A 23,617-nucleotide genomic window follows, 5' to 3' on the forward strand; every position below is an offset into this window, starting at 1 on the left:
ATTTGGAAAGCAGATTCGGAATTTGCAGGAAAACATCTATAAGAAATATGTACCTTATTTAGTTCATGTCAAAAGTCACATTCAAAAAGTTTAATTTTGTATATCAGTGTAATTCAAGTTGTTTGGAGTTTATTTATCTATCCAAACCCTTGAAAATGTATAAAAATAATCTTATCTCTGTTCTCTTCACTTGATTCCCGTGTTTTTGACATTTTTCAATGTTCTCGAAGCACTGATTTGCGTCAAACGGACATCTTTTTATATTTTTTGTTAATTAATAAGCAACCCAAGATAGATAAAGTAGTGTTATATAATAGAGATTATATGATTTTTATATGTGAAATAAAATATGTATTTTTTTCCCGAAACATATTAACACCGCCAAAGGCGAAAAACTGCTAATTGACCGATTTTGCATCCCCCTTCTACCCATTTATTTTTTTTTTCAACTTGAGTCACTACCTGAACCCTAACTAGCATATTCATTCTTAAATTTCACAAATTTTTGTTTATATTTGCATTCAGTAGCCTGTTTTACTATTTAGCCTTAGTGGTCCATCCAATTGTGTCACACCTCTGTAGGTACATACATATGTACATAATATAATTCATATCTGGGTCTGGGTCACTGTATCGAAAGTCGAAAGCCGAAAGATCGAAAAGAATGTATGCATGGTAAACGGTACTATATACATATGTATGGTAATACTATCCACTATTCATATGTATGAACGGTAAACGAACTATTTCATATATTGTCATAAAAATCGCGAAAAATCTTGGTTTTTCCACATTCGATAGGCACTTTCGTTGCAGCGACGGCCACCATATACCTACATACATACATATATCGGTATAAAAATCACCACATTTTTTGTCTCCAATACACAAATTCAAACACGTGACAATCGAAACGCAATGATACATTACATTATAATCATTTAGGATTCTCGTGTACGTTTAGGTGCATACATATGTATAGGTATAATGCATATTCACGTTCACACGAGTGCGCGGGGCCAGCACTTGAATAGCGGTCATGTCTGTCATGTGCAATTTGTCATGTCATGTCTCCGCCGTAATTTGTAATGAATATAATTGTAAAGTCAAAAGCTGACATCGACTCACGTAATGCCCGACAATTGCTCTATCCGTGGCGCGCGCGCATCCACTGTGACTAGAGCTCACGCACTAAACTGCACTTGCACCAAACTGCATACAATTGATTGCACGTAAGTACATACATACGTATGCAGTCAGTGCTGATAATCCAGCAAGACAAGTTTGTTCCTTAAAAATATCAAACACACAGTCGAGTGTAATTTCACGCATGTATGCATATTGAATGATTTACTTATTATATGTCCTTTTGGGTATACTTGTAGATGGATATGAACGGTATACTTATCGAATTTGTATTCGAGTGGACTCCGAGCAATATTTACAATCTGCATAATTTTCCTACAACTTTTCAATTTTACTTTTGTGCGTTCAATTCGCAGTTGTATCGCATCGATACGCAAACATGTCGAACATTATTATTATCGGGTAAATGGAAAAGTGGAGTGATATTGTCAAAAAAAAAAGGAAAAATAAGCATTTCGTAAGAAAGTTTCCTACTAAAGAGTCTGAGTCCCCGTATTCAAATGATTGGAAATAGAAGAAAGTTCGAAATGGGTGGGTGGATGGGGTGGGTGTTTTGTGCATTAGCTACAGTTAAATATGGCGCCGCCCCGAAAGTCCCTACGCTTCTATTAAATTCCCTTTTTTCTGCCATTCCATTTCTTTTTCCCTTTTGTAAAAACTTCTCCTTAAAACTCAGTTAAAAACCTTTTTCGACTTTTAAATATGTTTCACGAGAGAGGGTTACCCAATCTGCTCGTTTCTTTCTAAACACACCCTGTTCGCGATGTATTCGTCGCTGTACAATTTATATCACGGTGAATTTTCATGGGAAAACATTCGGAAAATCACATTCATTTTGCGGAACACTGATTTCATCGAACTCTAATAAGTGATCCCTTATATATCTTTTTATTTTTATTCAATCATGCACACTCATCTTACAGGGTTCGGTCACTAAAATGTCGATCACGAAACATCTGGCACCCAAAAACTCCATCAATCGAGAGCTACACACGTGAAATATTGTACTAACGAGAACTCGAGTGCCAGATATTCCGTATTGACGATTTTTGTGAATTTTTGCAATTTGCTCAATAATCTGTTTACCGTCGAGTGCACTATACAGATCAATTATAAATACATAATTATTATATACCTATTTTATGACATCTATAGTCTGACATTGTAAGCATTATACAAGGCAAATACGTAAAGGCGAATCAAACATCCACTGAGACATCTATGGACACATTTTCAGCATTTATTCAAATCAGCGAAAATTCGAGATGCTGAATAACCGAATTTTGCGGGAGATAGGACAAGGATGCCAATTTGTTGGAACCGTTGCAATAAAAATCAGATAAATTGACAAACCCTGATAGGAAATGATCGACCTGGAGTCACATATTCAAGGTCTGCCCAGCAGCAACATATTCGAGCCTTGGTTAGCCTCGATTGAAGATAATTTATTCGGAGTATTTCAACAGTGCTACTGGTTAGACTTGGATATTTGTGATTCCAAGTCGATCGTTTCCTATCAGAGTTTGCCAATTTATCTGATTTCATTGTTGAAATCGTTCCTCATCAAATTGGCAAAGCCATCATACCTTCTATTTGTCACCACTAAATGAATATGATTTCAAATTTAAAATCTATAAATTTATATATATACAAGGTGTCGGGGGGAAAACCCGTAATGGTATCATGGTGAAATATAAATTTAGAAAACAATTACATATGTACATAAAAGACGAATCGCGATTTTAATATTTTCATCCATTTAATATATGTATGTATCATACAACATAATGTATGTACATATGTACATATGCGATATTTTCAACTATTGATATGTAATACAGTTCCAATGTAGACGTATTGATTTCTTATATATTTAAAACCTGCTTAAAATAAACCTTCGTGGGGTGGAAACAATGTATTTCATATGGATATTCAAATCAAAAACAAAAATAGAAAATAGAGCGAAATTCAATTCCAATTCAAATTACAGTTTCAAACAATATGTAAGGTCATCGGGCAAAACTTAACTGAAACAAAAATAGCCTGGTATATATTATATGTACATATGTATGTACATACATATTCATGTATTTATTATTTAATATGTATATATATTATATGTATAATAAAAAGAAGATGAAAATAGATTATCAGTTCTATTATAGAATAAATAAAATTTTAAATAAATATTGGATGATTGTTTAAGTTCGTGCCTGATTTTCGTTTATAGCAATAAACGTTTTTTAACAGAAAACGTGCCGGATCTAATTGGTACAACAGAGGTGGCCACGCGGGCTTTTTTGGTGTAGTTTATATTTTGGGGCTTATATTTTGGGGCTTTGGGGTGTAGTTTATATTTGGACCTTTATTTTACTAATAAAGAACGAATACCAGTCAAAAAAGTTATATTGTTCTTGCATATTTTGAAAGGAAATAACTGATATGAATACTTATGGTATATTTGTATCTGCTATGGCTATTCATTGAAACTAATTTTGTATGAAATGCTGTTAACCAAATACTTACATATGTATATCTATAAGCAGGACATTATTTAGCTGCCAGCAGGGATGTTCATTTTATTTTAAAATAATACTCTCAAAGAAGCCGAATAGTTAAAAACAGTAAATAATGGTTATTACGGACCGATGTCATTAAATGTAAGTGCAAGCCTAAATACAAAAGTAGGTATAATCGTCCTCTACAAATAGAAAAAGAAAAATAAAACGAAAATATTTACATCGTTATTGATTTATTTTATTAAAATACATATTATACTTTATATTGAAATCCCCTTTCAAATGCATCTGTATAAAAAATAGGCCAATAGGATAATACTGTAAAAATGAACTACGCACAAAAAGAGCCCGCGTGGCTACCTCTGTTATACAATCTTCTAGTGTGTAAAACAGCATTGAAAATTAGAACTGATTCGTGTAAAACATGAAAAGCTTTTATAGTTTATATTTTAAGGACGGTAAGCTACTGGTCTTAAATCGCATAAAATTTCATACTCTTTTACAGGAGCCCTGTATTTCTTGAGAGTGGCTAAAAAAATATAAATTTCCCCGAGCGGAGCTTAAAATCATTTATTATCCCGTCTGTGTCCTTTTTCCCATTCCGCCACCCGCCACCCCCACGCCAAGTTTCCGTGTCCATTAACAAGTGGAGGGGATAGAGAAGACCCCTCAAAAGTGGGCGGCGTAGGGATGAGGGTCAGGGAGGCAATAATAAAAACCCTATCCGTGAAAAAATTGCTTAGAACTTTCGTCGATGTCAAATGTTCGTTTGTCTTACGGCCGAGCCTTCGCGAGGGTCGTCTTAATTATCAACGAAAAGCAGACCCTCAGATTTGTATTTTTTTCGTCAGTAGTCCGCGTCGGTAACAACCGATCAATTCGGCCTAAAGCGTGCATTTTCATGTGAAAACATACTTTTTATTTATCATTAGTGCGCGCACAAAGGGAACGGAAGCAGAAACATCAAATGCCGCAATTTTGCGATTAACAAAGCGTGACTAAAAAGTTGCTTGCCATTCGTTCATTATTATTGTAATTCTAACCGACAGGGGGTGTCTTGGAAGTTACGCACACATACATATACACGCGTGCGCTTAATGCGATTAAGCTTGTCTAGTTTTCTATCGGAGGGGATGTGAGATGCCTTGGGATGAAGCGGGATCGTATAATGTCGTAGTCCGGATATCGCTCCGATTTCATAAAGATGCGGAGAAAACTTAATATGCTAAATAGACTGTGGATTCGGGGGAGGGGGATGGTGAAGTACAAGCCACCCCTGCGACCGCAGTCAAATCCGACAGTAAAATACGATACGCATGTAAATATTTTAGTTTGTGTAAAAAATTGAGTTTCATATTAAAACTAACAATCCGTAACCATCTAAATTATTATCTGCGCAATAACTGCGCGTAAGTAAAATACTTCGTTATATTTCCATTTGTTGGTATATACAAATGCAGTGTAAAAATATTGTGTTTTTTTTTTTAATAATTATCAATGCCTAGTTATAATATGTTCATACAAATTGTAGTATATATGTATGTATATGTATATACATATATACAATATGTACATAGAAGCATTCGCTGGAAAATTGCTTTATAATTAATTTATTTCGTTATTTAAGTAGGTATGTTAAATAAATTTAATAAAAAAACAAATTTATTTTATTTTATTTTACATATGTATATACATATATACCAGGAAGGCTTGACAAGAAGACCCCAATGCGCCTTCCTGGACAATTAATTACAAATAATACAGCATTTTATTATTACGTAAATCATTGTATTTCCAGAACTTGAAGAACAAGAATTAACAATTAATAAATTAATTACAGAATTAATCCATTGAGACATCTATGGATTTAAATTTTGTACATACTTTTTACAAATTTTACATACAATAAATAGAAGATTTGTGACAACAGGAAACATGATTTTTTGCCAATTTTAAGGAACCATTTCAACAATGATCAGATAAAATTGGCAAACTCTGATAAGAAACGATCGATTTGGAGTCACAAAACCCCCAAATCTAACCAGCAGTATAGTGGATCGAACCTATGATCACTTGGTGCTACCGTTAAGCCATACTGCTGGCATACAAATGTAGGATGTATAATTATTATTTAATATAAATGATTATAATTAATGTATAATAATGTGAGTGATGTTGAACGGTTGTTGCACGTGAGTGCTATAGTGTTAAGAGTTGGTGCCCAGAATGCGGCTGAATGGTGATTGGTCGGGAGTATCGGAGTATCAGCGGGCCGAGTCAGTGTATCATCTCGATACGAGATGACGTGTATTGTATAATAAACGTACAAGGTTGAACTAAGATCGCCTTTAATTGTCTCTCTCCTGCAACCCTCCCTATACCCAGGACTTCCTACACAAATGAATATTTACTATTAGTTTCGCCATGTTTAAGCTGTTTATATTAAAAATACTGAGCGAAGCCGGGTAAAAACACTAGTTTATTATAAAACGACGATCTAATTATCATTCTTATTGTGTTTAAATCACAATATTTAAGATGCAAATATTCAACAAATATTAAGATGCAAAATTTAAGTCATAATATTTTTGAAGCGTTCTAACAAGATCGTATAAATTATTAATTTGAAGCTCTTGCTTAATTTTGATTATACATATGTATGCACATACATACATATATCTGAAAAATGCACTATTCGAACATGCCTCTCGCAGCAGGTCCGACGTGCGTTTTGTGAATGGCGAAGTGGCCGTGATTGCCGAAACTGACGAATTACGTCAAAAGAATGGGATATTTCCTGTCGTATCTGTCGTGTGTGTGCATTATATCTGTCGGTTGTTAGCGTAATGAATGATCAAATCGTTTCTGTTTTTTTTTTTTTTTCATTTAATTCGACGTGCCGCCATTTTTGTTTCGGCTTGCGCTAATTGAGTTCGCCGTTTGGAAATTGCGCGCGCGACAGCCGCCGAATTATTGCCCCCTTTTCTAATATATATTTAATGACTTATAATTCCTTTTGCCGCTATTGTGAATCTTCTACGCTATCGGCGATCATTAATGCCATCGTTATTTTTGCCCCCTACGACTCCGTGCGAATGCGCCCAATAATGGAAAGATAGATAAGAGGCCAACTTAGCGCGATTACTAGAGCAACAACTCGAAATTTTCGACAAATATTATACAACAGCGTTTACGACATACCTATACTTCGGACTATACCCCAATTTGGCTTAATTGAACCTTGTGAAATCAATTCAGAGTGCGCTTCTCTATCGGAAAAACAGTGCAACGTACATATGTATATAATATGATACATCCGTATATCAAAATTTCATCAGAAAAAATCCTATACATTTGAAATATTATGATGAGAAATTGACAACTGAAATTATACCTATCAAATCATTAAACCCTGTACATATGAGATTCCACATAAGGTTGAATTAAGGTACTTTCATAAAACTATAATAATGGTCTCTTAAGTTTTCTTATCTTATTGCGATTTTCATACGAATAAAACAACTAATTTGCTTAGTAAAACGCAATTATGCAAATAATTCAATTTCAAAACGGCATTGCAGTATGTATACTAAAACGATTAGTATCAAATTGCGTTCAGCAACAATGTTGTATATTAATTTATTAAGAAAATTTTGCAATTGAAAACCAGTGATGTAATTTTTTTATTTATTTATTTTACAGGTATGCACCCATATATGTATGTTTTTAAATTAAAAACGACATCTATGGTCTAAAATTGTACAGAAGTATTGTAAGTATTATACAAGGCAAATACAAATATCAATTAACATCTATGGTCAAATTTGACATTTTGTGGTCAAGTTTGACACATCTATGGTCAAATTTGCGGTATTCTATACAAATCAGCCAAATTCTAAATGCTGAAAACTTGAAATTTGCGAAAAATGGATAAGGGTTACTAATTTGTTGGAACCGTTTCAGTGAAAATCAGATGAGTGTGCTGTGCTGTTATAAATACCATACATTATCAAGTATAAATTATTAAACACGATATCTACAGTCAAACATTGTACATTATCATTGTAAGCATTATACAAGGCAAATACGTACAGTGAATTAAATATCCACTGAGACATACATACATATATGGACAAATTTGAAGCATTTATTCAAATCAGCAAAAATTCGAGATGTTGAATAACTCGAATTTTGCGAGAGAGATAGGATAGGGATGCCTATTTGTTGGAACCGTTTCAGTGAAAATCAGATAAATTGATAAATTTTGAAAGGAAACGATCGACCTAGAGTCACAAATCGAAGGTCTGGCCAGCAGAAATCACTGGGATTTGAACCCGTGACCGATTTGTCCGAAGCATTATATGCATTATATGTACATCTATGGACAAATTTTATATAAACCAGTGAGACGTTGAAAACTGGAAATTTGCGATAAATGGGTAAAGATTGCCAACTCTGATAGGAAACGATTGACTTGGAATCACATATCCAAGGTCTGGCCAGCAGCAACCAGTAAGATTGAACCCGTGACCACTTTTTTTTAAAGCATTATATCTATATGCTAAACACTAGTCTATGCTGCGGGTTAATGTTATATATTAAAATATAAAATTAAGTGAGTATTAATTTGCAAATTATTACCGAATGGACACGATGCTTGTAGCTTAGACGAGTAACTTGGACGTACAAAACGTTCAAAAACGATTGGATCACCTGTTGCCACGCTTCGTGTACTCGCATCGTGTAAACCCGGTTTAAAGGTTCATTTATACCAGTACAGCTCAAGCCCGGAAACTCTACGTAAACAGCAGAACGAAAAATATTATTTACTACATTCATATGCTCCGTAATGTGTACGTGGCGTATCCGTAACAACAACTACCGACACGATCTATTCATACTATTCAGCAGTACATGTCACCTAAACGTATCAAACAGAACCGGTTTTCTTTAACCACTGTGGAAATATTCACGCATTACGTGACTTCATAGTGGCGAGTGCACCCGTACTAACTAAAGTGCTGTCATGCGCTTATATGAATATGTTTTGGGAAACGTCATATTGTGAATATTTACTTGGCGCGACGTAAACAATATTACGCCGTATTGTCCCGCTCTGTAATGTATGTATATGCAGTGGCGTCGCTAGGGGTGGTGTCACCTAAAAATTTTTTTTAATAATTATCAATATTTGTTAATTGTTATGAGAGAGAAGCGCCAAAAGAGAAGCTAAGTTCACACGTTGTATCTGGATTGCGTCTCCGTCTGACTGAATCAGTTAAACTTCTTACCTTTAGGTACATACATACATACACGGGATTCTCAGGAATTAGAACAAAAGCCAATTATGACTCATATTTAATGCTATATGTATATAGCTGCATCAGACGGATTTCACGGTAGCTGTATAAATACAGAAAGCTGTATATATATACAGAACTTGCAATGAGACGTGTCGCCGCTCGAGGACCGTCATACAACAAATATGTCGAATTAGCGTTATTCAATTTGAACAATTTGGTGTCGCCCCAAAAATGGTGTCACCTGGTGCAGACCACACTCCCCGCATAGTGACCTAGTGACGCTACTGATATATGTAAGATGATTTTATATCGCACACGTCCAAAACAAGTATGAACGTTCCGAATACGGTCGGTTTTGTATATAGTATGAATAGAAGTAGTCTTTTTGGTGCTGTGCCGAGCTGTTGACGTGCAGTGCTGGATTACATAAATGGACCAGAAGCTAATTTCTAATTCATACATTTTGTTACATATTATTCGTTTATTTATTTGTTTATTAAAATCAATGTACACTCGTCATTACAGATCGCTCCAATGCGACGAGTATACGATAACGGTCAGAATACAATAATACATAGAATACAACCAGAATACATAGAATATAATAATTAATCAAGTGCAGAAATAATAATTATAGAGACATCTATGGATTATTTTTAGATTTTGTGCACAATTATTATTACAATTTTTATACACATAATAAACACGAAATTATAGAGATGTCTATAGATTTCAGATTACTGTGCATAATTTCTACAAATTATACACACAGATCTGTGACAACGGGAAATGATGTATTACCAATTTTCAGGAACCGTTTCAACAATGATCAGATAAAATTGGCAAACTCTGATAGAGAAACGATCGATTTGGAGTCACAAAACCCCCAAGTTTGACGACTCGAACCATCGTTCTCAGTGGTGCTAAATATTATATATACGCTACCATTAAGCCAAACTGCTGGCTAAATGTCTAATACTTATCCGATGTGAACGCTTAAATTGTATATACGGATATGGTTATATGTATGTAGTATTTCAAATTGAGGATTTTCAAAAATGCATACACACATAAAAAAATCCGAATAGAGATGCTGACGTTCACTTAACATGAATGCACTCTGTATATGTAAATTTAAAATCTAAATTGTGTTGTGAATCGCACGTATACAGGGTCAGATTGTGGAGCACTGTCCCATGTATAATGGACGTACGAATCGGAGCGATTGCATATGAAAGGAAAATGAGTGTTCCTAGGGGGTGGGGTGGGGGGAGGGTGGGTCGGTGGGTGGTTGGGTGGCTGCTGGGCAGAGACATTAGGCATAATTCGTGGTTATCGGGTTCGAATCCCGGGGCGAGGCGATTTAATGAAGCGAGTCCGTCCGCATAAATTCGATTCGATGTCTGCGCCGGCATTTTGATTTCCTTTATAGGCGGCCGCCGCGGGGATGATTCGCCATTTCCGGTGGAAAAACACCCACACACACCCAACCCTGTTTACTGGAGCCCATAGTCCACCAATACACGCGCGAGAGCATTTTATCTCTCGGAATTTATCGGCCAACCCTCAAACTTTTCGCGAGAAAATTATTTTGTATGTGAAAATCGGGTGCAAATTTTGCAAGTAGTGAAATTTGTTCAATCGAAATTGAATTGACTTAATCAAATAAATATATTATTAAATGTTGAATGCGTGAAGTGCAATTATCAATTTAAATAAAAAAAAAGATCGTTCATATTCTAAATTCCATTTAAAACAATAAAAGTGGCATTTTACCGCATCGAAAGTCGGAAAATCGAAAATTTTCGTTTACCATGCATACATATGAAGAGTGGGTAGTATATGTATGTATATATTAGTGGCGTGCGGTAAAACTCTTCTCTCTCTTTCCCCCTATCATACAGCCTCACTTAATTTGCGCGAGCAGGATACAAGAGGAACGGGCTTTTCCTCCCGTATCCTGCCCGCGCACATTAAGCAAGGCTGTACGACAAAAAGATAGATAATTTCACCGCATGCCACTGATATATATTATATGGGTGACCGTAAAAAAGTCGAAAATGTTCGTTTACCATGCATACTTATGAAAAACGGTTAGTATATATACATACATGCATATATATCAGTGGCGTGCGGCTAAACTCTATACGTACATATATTATATATACATAGTACCGTTTACCATGCATACATTATTTTCGATCCTTCGACTTAAGATCTTTCGATTTTCGATCTTTCGAAGCTTCTATTAATCATACAAAAATCCAGTTTTTCAGTCAATTTTTCGGAACAATTGAGTACGAGTCTGAAGCAATAAATATTAAAATCAGTGGTGGATCACCTCGATTGGGGGCTCTCTAGGCATAATTTTATTTTGCCCCCTCCCCCCCCCCCCCCAATAAATAATACCACTTTTCAGGCATTCAAAGATATTTACTAAATTTAAAAAATGTGAAATTTTAAAATTGTTTAAACTTTTGGCATCGGATGGCTCCTATTCGTTGAAATCGTTGTTGCCGTGCCTGAATGTGATATTTTCCACCTCAGTGCGCGTAGGTTATCAGAGATTATTTTAGCCTATTTGTCTGGTGGCCTGCGCTCATCATTACTCTTATAATTGAATATGTTGTTGAATTTGATCTTCTCTCTTCCATTTGGGCTTCGCGGGGATGGTTAACGGCTGGTTCTTACATATTGGTGCTGGCTGTGGATGCAAGACGTTCCCTACTATATGTATATTCGGTTTATTTGGTTTTTACATATGTAACATATGTGCATATTTTTTTGTCATTTCTATTTTTCTGCTTTTACCTTTTTTTTATTCTAATGTTTTTTTTTCTTGATTTCTTATGTAAACCATTGTGGCGCTTTAGGCTCTTCCTGTAATGGCACAATTATCCAAAACTATAAATAAATAAATAATTTTCGGGGTTTTTTGGAGGCTCCTACGGATCAGGCAAGATCTAGGCAAGATCTTAGTGCACCTGTGGGATGATTCGCCACTCATTATAATACTAATAACTAAGAACACACTAAACAGTGAGGCATGGGACGCGTAGGTGGACTCCAGTTATAATAGGCGTGTCTTCATGTATTATTAATTCGTACGATATTATTATTTCGACAGTTTCTCCACATATGGGAATCGCCAGTATCGATCAGTGTCAAACCTATGTCAATACAAAGATAAAATACCATCGTAAACACTCCATAGGTGAGGTTTGCGAAGAGACGTGAAGAGAAGTATTTTGTATATTTACCTTTCCTGTATTAAGAAAAAATGTTTTAAATATTGAAAATAGTGTTGAATTTCATTTCAAATATTATATTCAAGGATTGGTGAATAATATATGTATGTAAATAAAATCAATTCCGATAAATTATTTGCAAAATATTTTCTGGCTATAAATAACGACAAACATTTCAATACATATTCAAATAATTCGTCCTTCAATTTGTTTCGTTACATCAATTGAGGTTTATCTGTGATGTATGGACTGCTAAGAGCCAGGTTGAGAATCTGTGAAACAGTATTTTTCCGACTCTATAATAGTATGGAATCTGGAAAAAGCCACCCTTGGCGCAGTGGTTAAATTGACAACCTAAATGTTTTCATTTGTATACAATTTATACCAACATATGATAAAAAAAATAATATCCATTACAATAACAATGAAATATAAATATAATACATTTTATAAAAATATAATAATTATACATAAATATCTAATTTAAATGTGGTCGTATTAAATGCAACGTTTAGTTATTCTATTTGGCTTTCAACGTATTTTTCGTAACATTATTCCGGACTAAAAGAAAATTTTCCAATTGGAAAATGTGAAAAATAGCGTTCGGCTACCGCCATCTATCCGCAGCACAACAGAAGCACAATGGCGTAGCGATAAAAACCATTCTCCCGCCGTATAGCCAATAAAATCTCTATTTTGTCGCAGCCATTTCCTAAATAAATTAATGAATAAAACATGAAGCTCAGTAGCCTCTGGGGTTGCCAGATCTGTGCGCGCAGACCCACCCAAACTCGGGGACGCGAACCTGCTTTTTTATTTAATTTATCTATTTACCACAATCAAATCATCAACGACAAACACCCGCAATCATAAAATAATAAATTTCAAAGAATTCAATATAAAATTTCATCATTTAGTATCAAACTATCGATATTCATAGGAGTGAAATTTGTATGTACATCTACAATTTAATTTAATTTATGTGTAAAATAATGTATCTGTTTAATTTAGAAGTAATTTTATGATTCTGTATTATTTGAGCTAACTATTCGATTAATTATATTAGGGGTTGAACATCCCTGAAATAGCCGACGAAGCTCCGAGTTTACACTATTTCCGGAGAAGCGTTCCCGCTCACAGTCTAACCGCTGACGGTCTATGAGCTTTCATTGAAAGATTGCTTAGAATGGTTGCGTGCACTAAAGTTTCATACTACTATTAGCGACCAATTTGTAGGAAAAAAACGTCTCTTTCGCAACATATCAGCTCGAATCGTCGACGAAAATCAGTTCAAGCGTTACGATTCATATTTTATATTTAGTGTATTTTATACGGTTGTGTGTATCTGCGGGTCTTTTTTTCATCTTTAATTTATTTTTCTTGAATAATGATTTCCAATCGCTTCCATTTCGAACGGACGGAACCTGAATATATATAGGCATTATCTCGTTTCATTACTCCTCTTATTCTTCACAACTAGATATTAGCTTATTCAAGCGTGATTTTATGGTGTTGCAGTCGAGGGAATGGGGTTCCGCACGATACATACATTTTGTTCGATGCGAAAAAAACATTATCAATTTTCGACCAATAAATCTGTATTAAATCATCGTCCGTTTCTTCATTTTAAGCGAATCGTACTAACTTGGTTTGTTCCTTGAACCTCCAATTATATAATAATACCAGGGCTGTGGAGCTGGAGTCGGCGTCGCGGAGTCGCAGCATTTCCAGGGGAGTCAGAGTCGGAGTCTGAGTCGTAAATAAACGTGTTTATTACGATTATATTTCAATTTAAATTTCTATCGTTGGCCAAACCGCGCAAAATGGCAAAGTTTCAAACCGATCGGAAGAATGTTGGAAATAGTGTCAGACCAAAAGGCGAAGTAAAACTAAAAAGAAAATCAACTGACTCCCGAGGTTTTTATTTAATTAATGGTATTATAGTATATGTCAACTATAGTCTCCAATTTTATTGAAATAAATCCACTAATAAATTTAAATTTAATAATTCCTTTATAAAAATCATGAATTTAAATTACATTATAAATAAAATCGGTGAATTGCACGTTGTGGCCAAAGCCGATTGCATGGTTTTTTTATTCTCATATTTCGAATTAAATTGATTTGTTTGCGTATAAAATTCGGGTCTACGTGACGAGCCAGAATGTTAAATTACAGAAAACACAAATATCGGAAGGCAAAGATCGAAAATCGAAAGATCTTAAGTCGAAAGATCGAAAAAAAAGGTGCATGGTAAACGGTACATACTCACTTAATTTGCGCGAGCAGGGTACAACAGGAACAAGAGGAACAGGCTTTTCCTTCCGTATTCTGCGCGCGCACATTAATACGATTTTCGATCTTTGCCTTCCGATATTTGTGTTTTCTGTAATTTAACATTCTAGCTCGTCACGGAGACCGATAAAATTCATACACATACACTAATTTAAGGAACTTACTTTTTATTTATACTTTTTTCATTACTAATCATATACATATATATATATATATATATATATATATATATATATATATATATATATATATATATATATATATATATATATATATATATATATATATATATATATATATATATATATATATATATATATATATATATATATATATATATATATAATATCGCTATTTTATGTGTCTGTGTAAGATAACGCTCGTCGTACTATAATAGTCATTTCGATTCGACATACATATGTACGTCACAGTTAAAACACTGCCAACAAAACGTACGAATATAATACGAACATAATAACAGATCAACAAAAAACTTATATATACTGTTTGTTACCAATGTTTCTAGGTAAATTAGTCTCTGAATATTTAGCGCCATCTATTCAAAATTTATTTAATTAATTTTTCGAACATAGACTGACACATTTTTTTCGTTTTTTTTTTTAATTAATAGCTTAATATGCCATAATCCATGCGATGATATTCCATCGGGCACAACATAATTCAATAAATTGGGTTACATGTCAATTTTTAGTGATTTCTTTAATACCTTTTTTATATGTATTTAGAAAATCACTATTATTTTTATTCTTGCTAACAATTTGTATGTTGGCTAGGATAGTCTTTCTTACTGAGTCAGATTTGGTAAATTTTGAAGCGACTCCACAGCCCTGAATAATACATTCAGATTAAATATGATTGTTACAAATAAAAACATTCGTTTTTTTTATATATATTTTATTTATATATATAGCCAGCAGCATAGCTCGGACGTTAAGTTTCTGCTTACCGTCAAGAAGGTGCCGGGTTCTATCCCTGAATGAAAATGAATTTTTCAGAGTATGCTGTTGGTCAGACCTGGATTTTTGACTCCAGGTTGATCGTTTCCTATCAGAGTTTGCCAATTTTCTCTGATTTCATTGTTGAAACGGTTCCCGGAAAAAAAAATTGGCTAAAAATCCTTCCTACCTACTATGTCACCACTATTTGAAAAATTTGATTGATGTACAATAAAAATTTATGTACAATTCATAGATGTCTCGTTAATTTGCGAGTTTTTTCAGTGTCTCGCAATTCAACGACTTATAATAAAAATGCTGTATTTGTATTTGTAATTGGCCAGGAAGGCGCATTTGGATTTACCTGTAAGGCCTTCCTGGTATATATGTAAAATAAAAATAAAATAAAATAAAATTACAAATTAGTATAGGATACACTTTTGTCATAAGATAAATAGAAAACATGTAATACTTTTCAACAAATTCATAATGTATTTTTATACTCAAAAATCAATACCAAGGAGATACCAATACTATGTAGTTTAATCCTTTATTCACATTTGAAAGAAAAGAAAAACGCTTTTCAATTATAAAACAGAGGTATTACATGATGATTATGATAGAAACACTTTTATTCATTGAATATTAGAATTCATGTAAACACATCTGGATATTGTATTTTAAAATTTGCACATTTTGGAGTGTGAGCGTCAAAACATATTTTCTCCAAAAAACTACTATTGCAATAAGAACATCTGAAAATAAATTATAATACAGATATATAAAATAACAGTCAGTAGATAAATAATCAATTTACCAAAATTAAAATAAAGCAGACCTCAATGGAAGTTCTAGATTAAGAACGTCTTGTAAATTTGACGTCAGCGGAGGATGAATTTCATCACACAAATTGCATTTATTTGAGATTGTAACATCGTCTTTACTAATCTCATTGGAAGCTTTGACTTTGCCTTCACCCGTATGATGAATTTTTTCATGCCTAGAAAGAGCACTTCGGGAATAATATGCATACGGACAATGGATACAACGAAAGCGCTTTTCAGGAAAATGAATAAATTCATGCCGTTCCAATTCGCTACGACTAAAATACACTTTGGAACATGATCCGCATTTGTACCTAAAAACAAAATGATTCGATCATAATAGACATATACTATTTAATTATATACATAATAAGTTTTGCCAACATTGGTTGTCTTTGGTGTTTCTTCAAATGTGCAGCTTTAGTCAGTCTATTTTTGCACATGAAACCACAAATGGGACATTCGTACTTCACTCCAGCATCTTCGTGAATTATCTCATGGCCTTTTAAGTCAGATTTTCGTTTAAATCCTATGGCACACACGGAACAGATGAAATTTCGTTTGCCGTGTATGAGAGTATGTTGCCTTAGGGCCGGTTTTGAATGAAATCCAGCCTCACATCTATCATATGAACATGTAAATGGTTTCAGGTTTAAGTATTCCCGCTGGTGCACGAGGAGATTAAAACGATAGCTGAATTTCTTCCCGCAATGTTTGCAAATCAGGTTTTTTTCACCGAGTTGATAGTACGGTTCTAAATCAGTTCCTTGAATGTGACTATCAATATGAGAATGTAAGCTTGTATCATCTGAAAACTCTTCTAAGCATAATAAACATTCTTTATTCTTGCTTGTCACGAATAAATTGGATAGCCTAGGTAGTAATACATCTTTGGGTTGTATTTTTTTTAGTTTTTTTCTTTTTTTAATTGAACTCAACCTTTCAACTTTTCTTTTACCAAGTTTTTGGGTTGTGGGATTTATAATTTCTTCGTTGCTATCCTTCTTAATATTAGAAAGGTCGTATTCCGGTTCTAATGTGCTCATTGTAATTTCATTTGTCTTTTCTTTTGACATCGTTTTTCTAATAAATTCTAAGCCATCATCGAAAAGGTTTGCCGAAAGTGTTTTATTTGATTGCAAGACCATAGTTTTAAATTCATGGCACATCTCGATCATATATCGGCATCTATGGCATATTTTTTCTGGCTTAGAAGCATCTAGGCTTACCTAATAATAATAAAATCTATTATAGTATGGCTTAGCGAACACATAGAATCAAATATATCATAGTATACAGAATATTAATAAGAATACCTGAATATCAACAAAAGACTTCAACTGTTCTATTATTGATTTATCGCAATCATCGAAAATGGAAGTCATCGCACCACTTGAACGGAGACAAAATCTGCAAATACGATTAATATCCACGATTAACAATACATGTTGCTGGTCATCACTTGGCGAAGTTAAACCGTCGAAAACCATTCTGTTGATTTTTATCACGAAATCTATTATAAATATTTAGAATACTGCTTTATTTTGACACATTTAAATCTAGGTTATAATACTAAAAACGTTGCCAAGGCAACGACAGCTCTGAACAAACATAAAACTGTCAAAAGACAAAGCTGCCAACACAATTCTAGGTTGGAAAGGAATCTGTCAACTTATATATTTTCAAATGTAAACTATAGATAATAATTGGAAGTTCTTGCTAATTTTAGTTGTTAATTTGCAATGCCAATATAAAGTAATCAAATAAAACTTATTTTCAAAATTAATCGTGAATAGGGAAAAATGATTATATTAGAAAATAAAAAATTTGAGAAAATGTTTGATTAGGCAACAGATTTATTTTGCGGCTTTTAAGTGAGTTTTGTCTTAGGCGTATCCTACAGTTCTTTGGGCACATCGCGAAACAAGACAGAACAACCTGGAAAATTTTAGGGTTTCTAGAGAGAGTTGAAGGAAGCCGAGGAAGAGGAAGATCCCTAACAAGATGAAACGGTAAGGTCGGGGCTACCATTGAGAAAACAAGGCCAAAGGACTATGACGGGCTGGTTGGAAAACTCGAAATTTGCGAGAAAATGGATAAGGTTGCCAATTTGTTGGAACCGTTTCAATGAAAATCAAATAAATTGGCAAATTCTGATAGGAAACGATTGACCTGGAGTCCAGTGGCGGCTCATCTATATGGGCTGCGGGGCTACAGTCCTCCCAATATAGTACAAATGCATGCTATTTTTACCGTCCATATGGGCTGCGGGGCTACAGCCCTCCCAGTATAGTACAAATGCATGCTATTTTTACCGTCCATATGGGCTGCGGGGCTACAGCCCTCCCAGTATAGTACAAATGCATGCTATTTTTAGCGTCCATATGGGCTGCAGGGCTGCAGACCTCCCAGTATAGTACATAGGCATGCTATTTTTGCCTGTATTTGATCACCGGTATGGTCAACGAGCTATTACATCCCGATTAATCTCTGCAGCCCCTCCTCTGAATTCTCACGAGCCGCCACTGCTGGAGTCACAAATCCAAAGTCTGGCCAACAGAAATCACTGGGATTTGAACCCGTGACCACTTTGTCCAAAGCATTATAAGTATAGAAGTAGAATGCATAGAATGGTCATTGTTAACAAAAGTATCGTCTAAAAGCGAGCCATCGAAGAGAGAGACGGAAAGTCAGAAGAGAGACAAGAGAGAGAGAGAGACGAAGTTTAGCAAACAATGAACAAACTCTGCCACGCAGAGTTTCTGTAGCAACATTTTTAGAGGCTGAGAGCGATTCTATGCATTCTACTTCTATGATTATAAGCTAACCACTAGTCAATTCTGCAGGTTGATATATGAAATCACTGCTTTTGATTCGGGATAGCACAAATTATGCTTTATTCTTACAATCCAAAATAAAGATTGATGAAATCATACACCCGAAACCTTAATTTTGTTGCCGTTCCTTTCTTCGATATATATATATTGAGTGAATGCGACAATATATATCAATATATATATTGAGTGAATGCGACAATATATATCAATATATATATATTGAGTGAATGCGACAATATATATCAATATATATATTGAGTGAATGCGACAGTTTCGCTTCGACCAGATAATACGTATTTTAAATCGACAAAATCGAGGTTTCATATTCTCCTATATTCTCCATCAAAACTGGACCAATTTTAAAAAAAAATCATCATCGGTATGAGAAAGATATTTTCTGTGCAACTATGCGCGTATTTTTTTTTTTAAATCAACCGTTAAATAAGCACACTGGACTCTTTTTGTGGGTGTAAAAAAGAGGCGATTTTATAGATGTTTGGCGGCTCCTAACTCCTATAAAAAATAACTAATCAAAAAAATAAAACGATAGATGCATCCCAATGGTGGATATCCATAGCATATTAAAAAAGAATTTCTCTAAAACCATAATTAAGGAAGGGAGAAGTCTAATACGTTTGTATGGACAAGGCGCTGGTGTCCATCCCTCTTAATAAACGTTGGAAGTTTTTTCTAAATACATATAGTGAATGTCTGAATGTAAATTTACATAGTTATAAGCCACAAACAACTTTCTTCAACTAGTAAATACAACATTGTGGCCGAAACATTTAATTAAAAAAAATTATGTAACGTGCAAAGTCCGCTGTTTGCAGGTTACCGATAGACCGAGTGACGTTTGTCGCTCATTTCAATTAATCACTGTAAGTAGACACGTTCTAACTCCTAAAAGAAAATGACTTCACTATCCAAGTGCGTACTATTCCAAAGAATCGCCCGCCGATCGCTCCTGACTCCGTCGAGGAATCTCAGCCTTCAAGAATACCAGAGCAAAGCACTACTCCAACAACACAACGTCAACATACAAAAGTTTCGCGTCCTCGACTCGGACACCAACAAAACAGCTCTCAAAGACTTCCACGCCAAGGAGTACGTCATCAAAGCCCAAGTGTTGGCCGGTGGCCGAGGTAAAGGACACTTTGACAACGGCTTCAAAGGCGGCGTTCACCTCACCAAGAATGTCGAAGAAGTATTCCAACTGGCCGATAAAATGGTCGGCAACAGACTCATCACCCAACAGACACCCAAAGACGGTATCCTCGTTCGGAAGGTGATGGTGGCCGAGAGTGTAAATATCGTCAGAGAGACGTATTTATGCATTTTGTTAGATAGACAACACAACGGTCCAGTTTTGGTAGCTTCCCCGGCTGGTGGTATGGATATTGAAAAAGTTGCCGCCGACACTCCCGAGCTTATTAAAACGATGCCGATTGATATATTCGAAGGTGTGACAAGAGAGATGGCCGAAGAAGTAGCTTCGTTTCTGAAATTCGACGGGGAATTGAAGAGTAAGTGTGCTGATGAAATCACCAAGCTATGGAAGCTATTCCTCGAGGTATGAAACTTAATATTAGTACAATTTTTTATTCATATGAAAAGTTTCTATTGATAACTTAATATACATAATTTTCAGGTTGATGCAGTACAATTAGAAATAAATCCTTTGGTTGAGACGGATGATAATCAAGTTATTTCCGTAGATGCCAAGATCAATTTTGATGATAATGCAAAGTTCAGACAAAAAGAAGTATTTGCAATGGATGATACGAGCGAAAGCGATCCACGAGAGGTACAAATCCATTTATAAAAGATTCATATCTGATTACATACTTATTTACGGCCGTGACTAAGGAAAATTTACGACACATTTCAAAATATTAATGATTAACATCAACAAGATATCATAAATTAGCATATTAATTATTTTAATCATTAACTCTTTGCCCGCGGCAATAAATATAGCGAACAAGCCCTGTACGCGGCACCTTTTTCGCGAATTTGGCAATCGAGTTTTCGACCTTAAATACAGATTTTAATATTTACTCAAGTAACCAGATATGTTAATTAACACATAAAGTATTATTTTAAACAATAAAATACATGATATATCTCGTAGTTTTGGATCAATTGTCAAATAATCATTCTTCGTAATTGTATGAGGATGTGACGTCACATAAACGAGGTTTCAGTATGGTTCCACAAAAAACTAATTTTTGACTGGTATATATTCATTTTAAGCAAATTGAATAGATGGCATTCAACTCTCAGTAATATATTCAACCGATTTTGAACCTTAAAACAGTTGAAATAGGCGCATATAAGGCTCAAAATCCCGTGCAAAGTTCAGAAATTCTACGGAAAACAGCCGCGCTACAGACTTGTCGCCCAAAGCTTCCATAGAAGACGGCCGTGGGCAAACGGTCAAAACTAATATGGTTTTCCGTGTGATGTAAATTTAGGTAGAAGCAGCCAAACACAATTTAAACTACATCGGAATGGAAGGAAATGTAGGATGTTTGGTCAACGGTGCAGGACTCGCCATGGCAACCATGGATATGATTACACTGAGCGGAGGCAAACCAGCTAATTTCTTAGACGTGGGTGGTGCTGTTGGTGAAGAGCAAGTAAAAGCCGCATTCAAACTCCTCGCTGCCGACGAAAACGTCAAAGCTATACTCGTCAACGTCTTCGGAGGTACACTTCAAACCACAAATGTTATAAAATGTTATTTATCATCAACATAATGATTGACGTCATCATTCCAGGAATTGTTAACTGCGCTACCATCGCGAGAGGTATCATCGCTGCGTGTCGTAGCATGGAATTGGGAGTACCCCTCGTCGTTAGGCTCGAAGGCACAAATGTCGGCGAAGCCAGGCAATTGTTACACGACTCGAAATTGCCGATAAGAGAGGCTTCGGATCTCGACAAGGCCGCTGCTCTCGCCGTGAAGAATTAATCGACCTTTTATATGCATAATTTTGTTACTTATTATTGTTTGTATCAAATAATTTGTGTATTGTTTAATGATTCCGTATGAGCATTTAAAAAGTCATGCCGAAAAAGGTTAACTATGATAAATTTGTGTTCTTATCACATTGTGTCCTTGCGTGAGCTTGCCCTGTGCATTCGAATGCTATATTAATTTGTGATAAGCTGCCATTGGGTTATCTCAAATACATACAGTTTCGAATGCATGTAAATTTTGTCTTCCAAATTACAAATACGTGTGGTTTACATCTCTTTTTGGGTGTAGCACTGCATTTTATGTCGACACGCATTTCTTACTTAGTACAAAACATGTGTACTGAGCAACAAGAAAAAATTACCAGAGCGGAGCCAATCAATTTTTAAATTTTGAGCCACTGAATTCGAATATGATAATGATTTTGTGGTTTGCTTTCGTTTATGAGATATGAATGTTTAAAATAATGCGTAATTTTTGCATTTTTTTTTTTACTTTTACAGTTTAATTCAAAATCTAGTATTGCTATGCTCAAAGTGACTATTGAGTATAGAGATTTTTGTATTGATTGTGATTTTTAATGACTTGTCATCATCTACAGCCGCACACAATCCACTGCTGGATGAAGACCTCTCCAACACGTTTCCACTCGTCTCTGTTTTGCACAACTCTCATCCATCTCACTCCACACATTTTCCTTATTTCGTCTGTCCATCTTATTTGTGGTCTTTCTTTTATCCTTTTGCATTCTCTTGGGTACCATTCTAGTACTTCTTTTGTCCACCTTTCGTTTATTCTTCTAGCCACATGGGCCGCCCATTGCCATTTCAATCTATCAACTATATCCACTACTCTTGTCATACCTCTCACCCATGTATTCCGTTTCCTATCTTTACTCGTTATACCAGCGTTCCATACTTCTTTGAGTGAATTGGACTTTATGTAGCATCTTGGCGTTCAATGCCCAAGTTTCGTATCCATATAATCTAGCGAATTTTAAAAGTCGAAACTTTTTTTTCCACGATATGCGTTTATTTGGCTAATTTTTCATTTCACCACGTTTGTAAAGATTGGTTTTCTATCTCATTTTTTAAATATCTTAACGTATTACATAATTGGAGCTGTACGATATTGATTTAGCTCCGCACTGCAAACTCAAAAACGTGATTTTTTGTAGCTCAGTGTGTAATCAGACTGTTCTGCAACTATAATACATATGTACATTAGGTTAAATTTTAGATTTAGAAATTCCAATGTTGTTTTTGTTATGTATTTTTTTAATCGATTTTTTTGCATGTCCGTCTACCTCTCAAATTATTCAATATAATTTTATTGACCGAATTAAATGCACAAATTTTTATAACACATATTTAATTTTTATATTAAACGAATAGGTAAGAAGATAATTTTATGATTGTAGATAATATGATTTTTATTTTGACTGTTCTACAATTATACTAGGTATAATACTTAAATATATAATAATAAAATATGTAAATATATATA

General features: G+C 34.7%; 2 protein-coding genes across 2 annotated transcripts; one reads left to right on the forward strand and one right to left on the reverse strand.

Moving 5' to 3' along the window:
• Nucleotides 1–15,888: 15,888 nt before the first annotated feature.
• On the reverse strand, nt 15,889–17,920 carry LOC143919914 (uncharacterized). The gene is made up of 4 exons (XM_077442500.1): nt 17,608–17,920; nt 16,676–17,520; nt 16,306–16,605; nt 15,889–16,222 (listed from the first exon to the last, which is right to left on the reverse strand). Exons 1-4 carry the CDS (start codon nt 17,779–17,781, stop codon nt 16,120–16,122), a joined length of 1,422 nt encoding a protein of 473 aa, XP_077298626.1. The 5' UTR covers nt 17,782–17,920; the 3' UTR covers nt 15,889–16,119.
• Nucleotides 17,921–19,765: 1,845 nt separating this feature from the next.
• Nucleotides 19,766–23,531, forward strand: ScsbetaG (Succinyl-coenzyme A synthetase beta subunit, GDP-forming). The gene is made up of 4 exons (XM_077442501.1): nt 19,766–20,701; nt 20,780–20,935; nt 21,606–21,840; nt 21,912–23,531. Exons 1-4 carry the CDS (start codon nt 20,042–20,044, stop codon nt 22,103–22,105), a joined length of 1,245 nt encoding a protein of 414 aa, XP_077298627.1. The 5' UTR covers nt 19,766–20,041; the 3' UTR covers nt 22,106–23,531.
• The last annotated feature ends 86 nt before the right edge of the window (nt 23,532–23,617 follow it).

Source organism: Arctopsyche grandis, chromosome 12, assembly GCF_051622035.1.
Source record: "Arctopsyche grandis isolate Sample6627 chromosome 12, ASM5162203v2, whole genome shotgun sequence".
NCBI classification, from domain to species: Eukaryota; Metazoa; Arthropoda; class Insecta; order Trichoptera; family Hydropsychidae; genus Arctopsyche; species Arctopsyche grandis.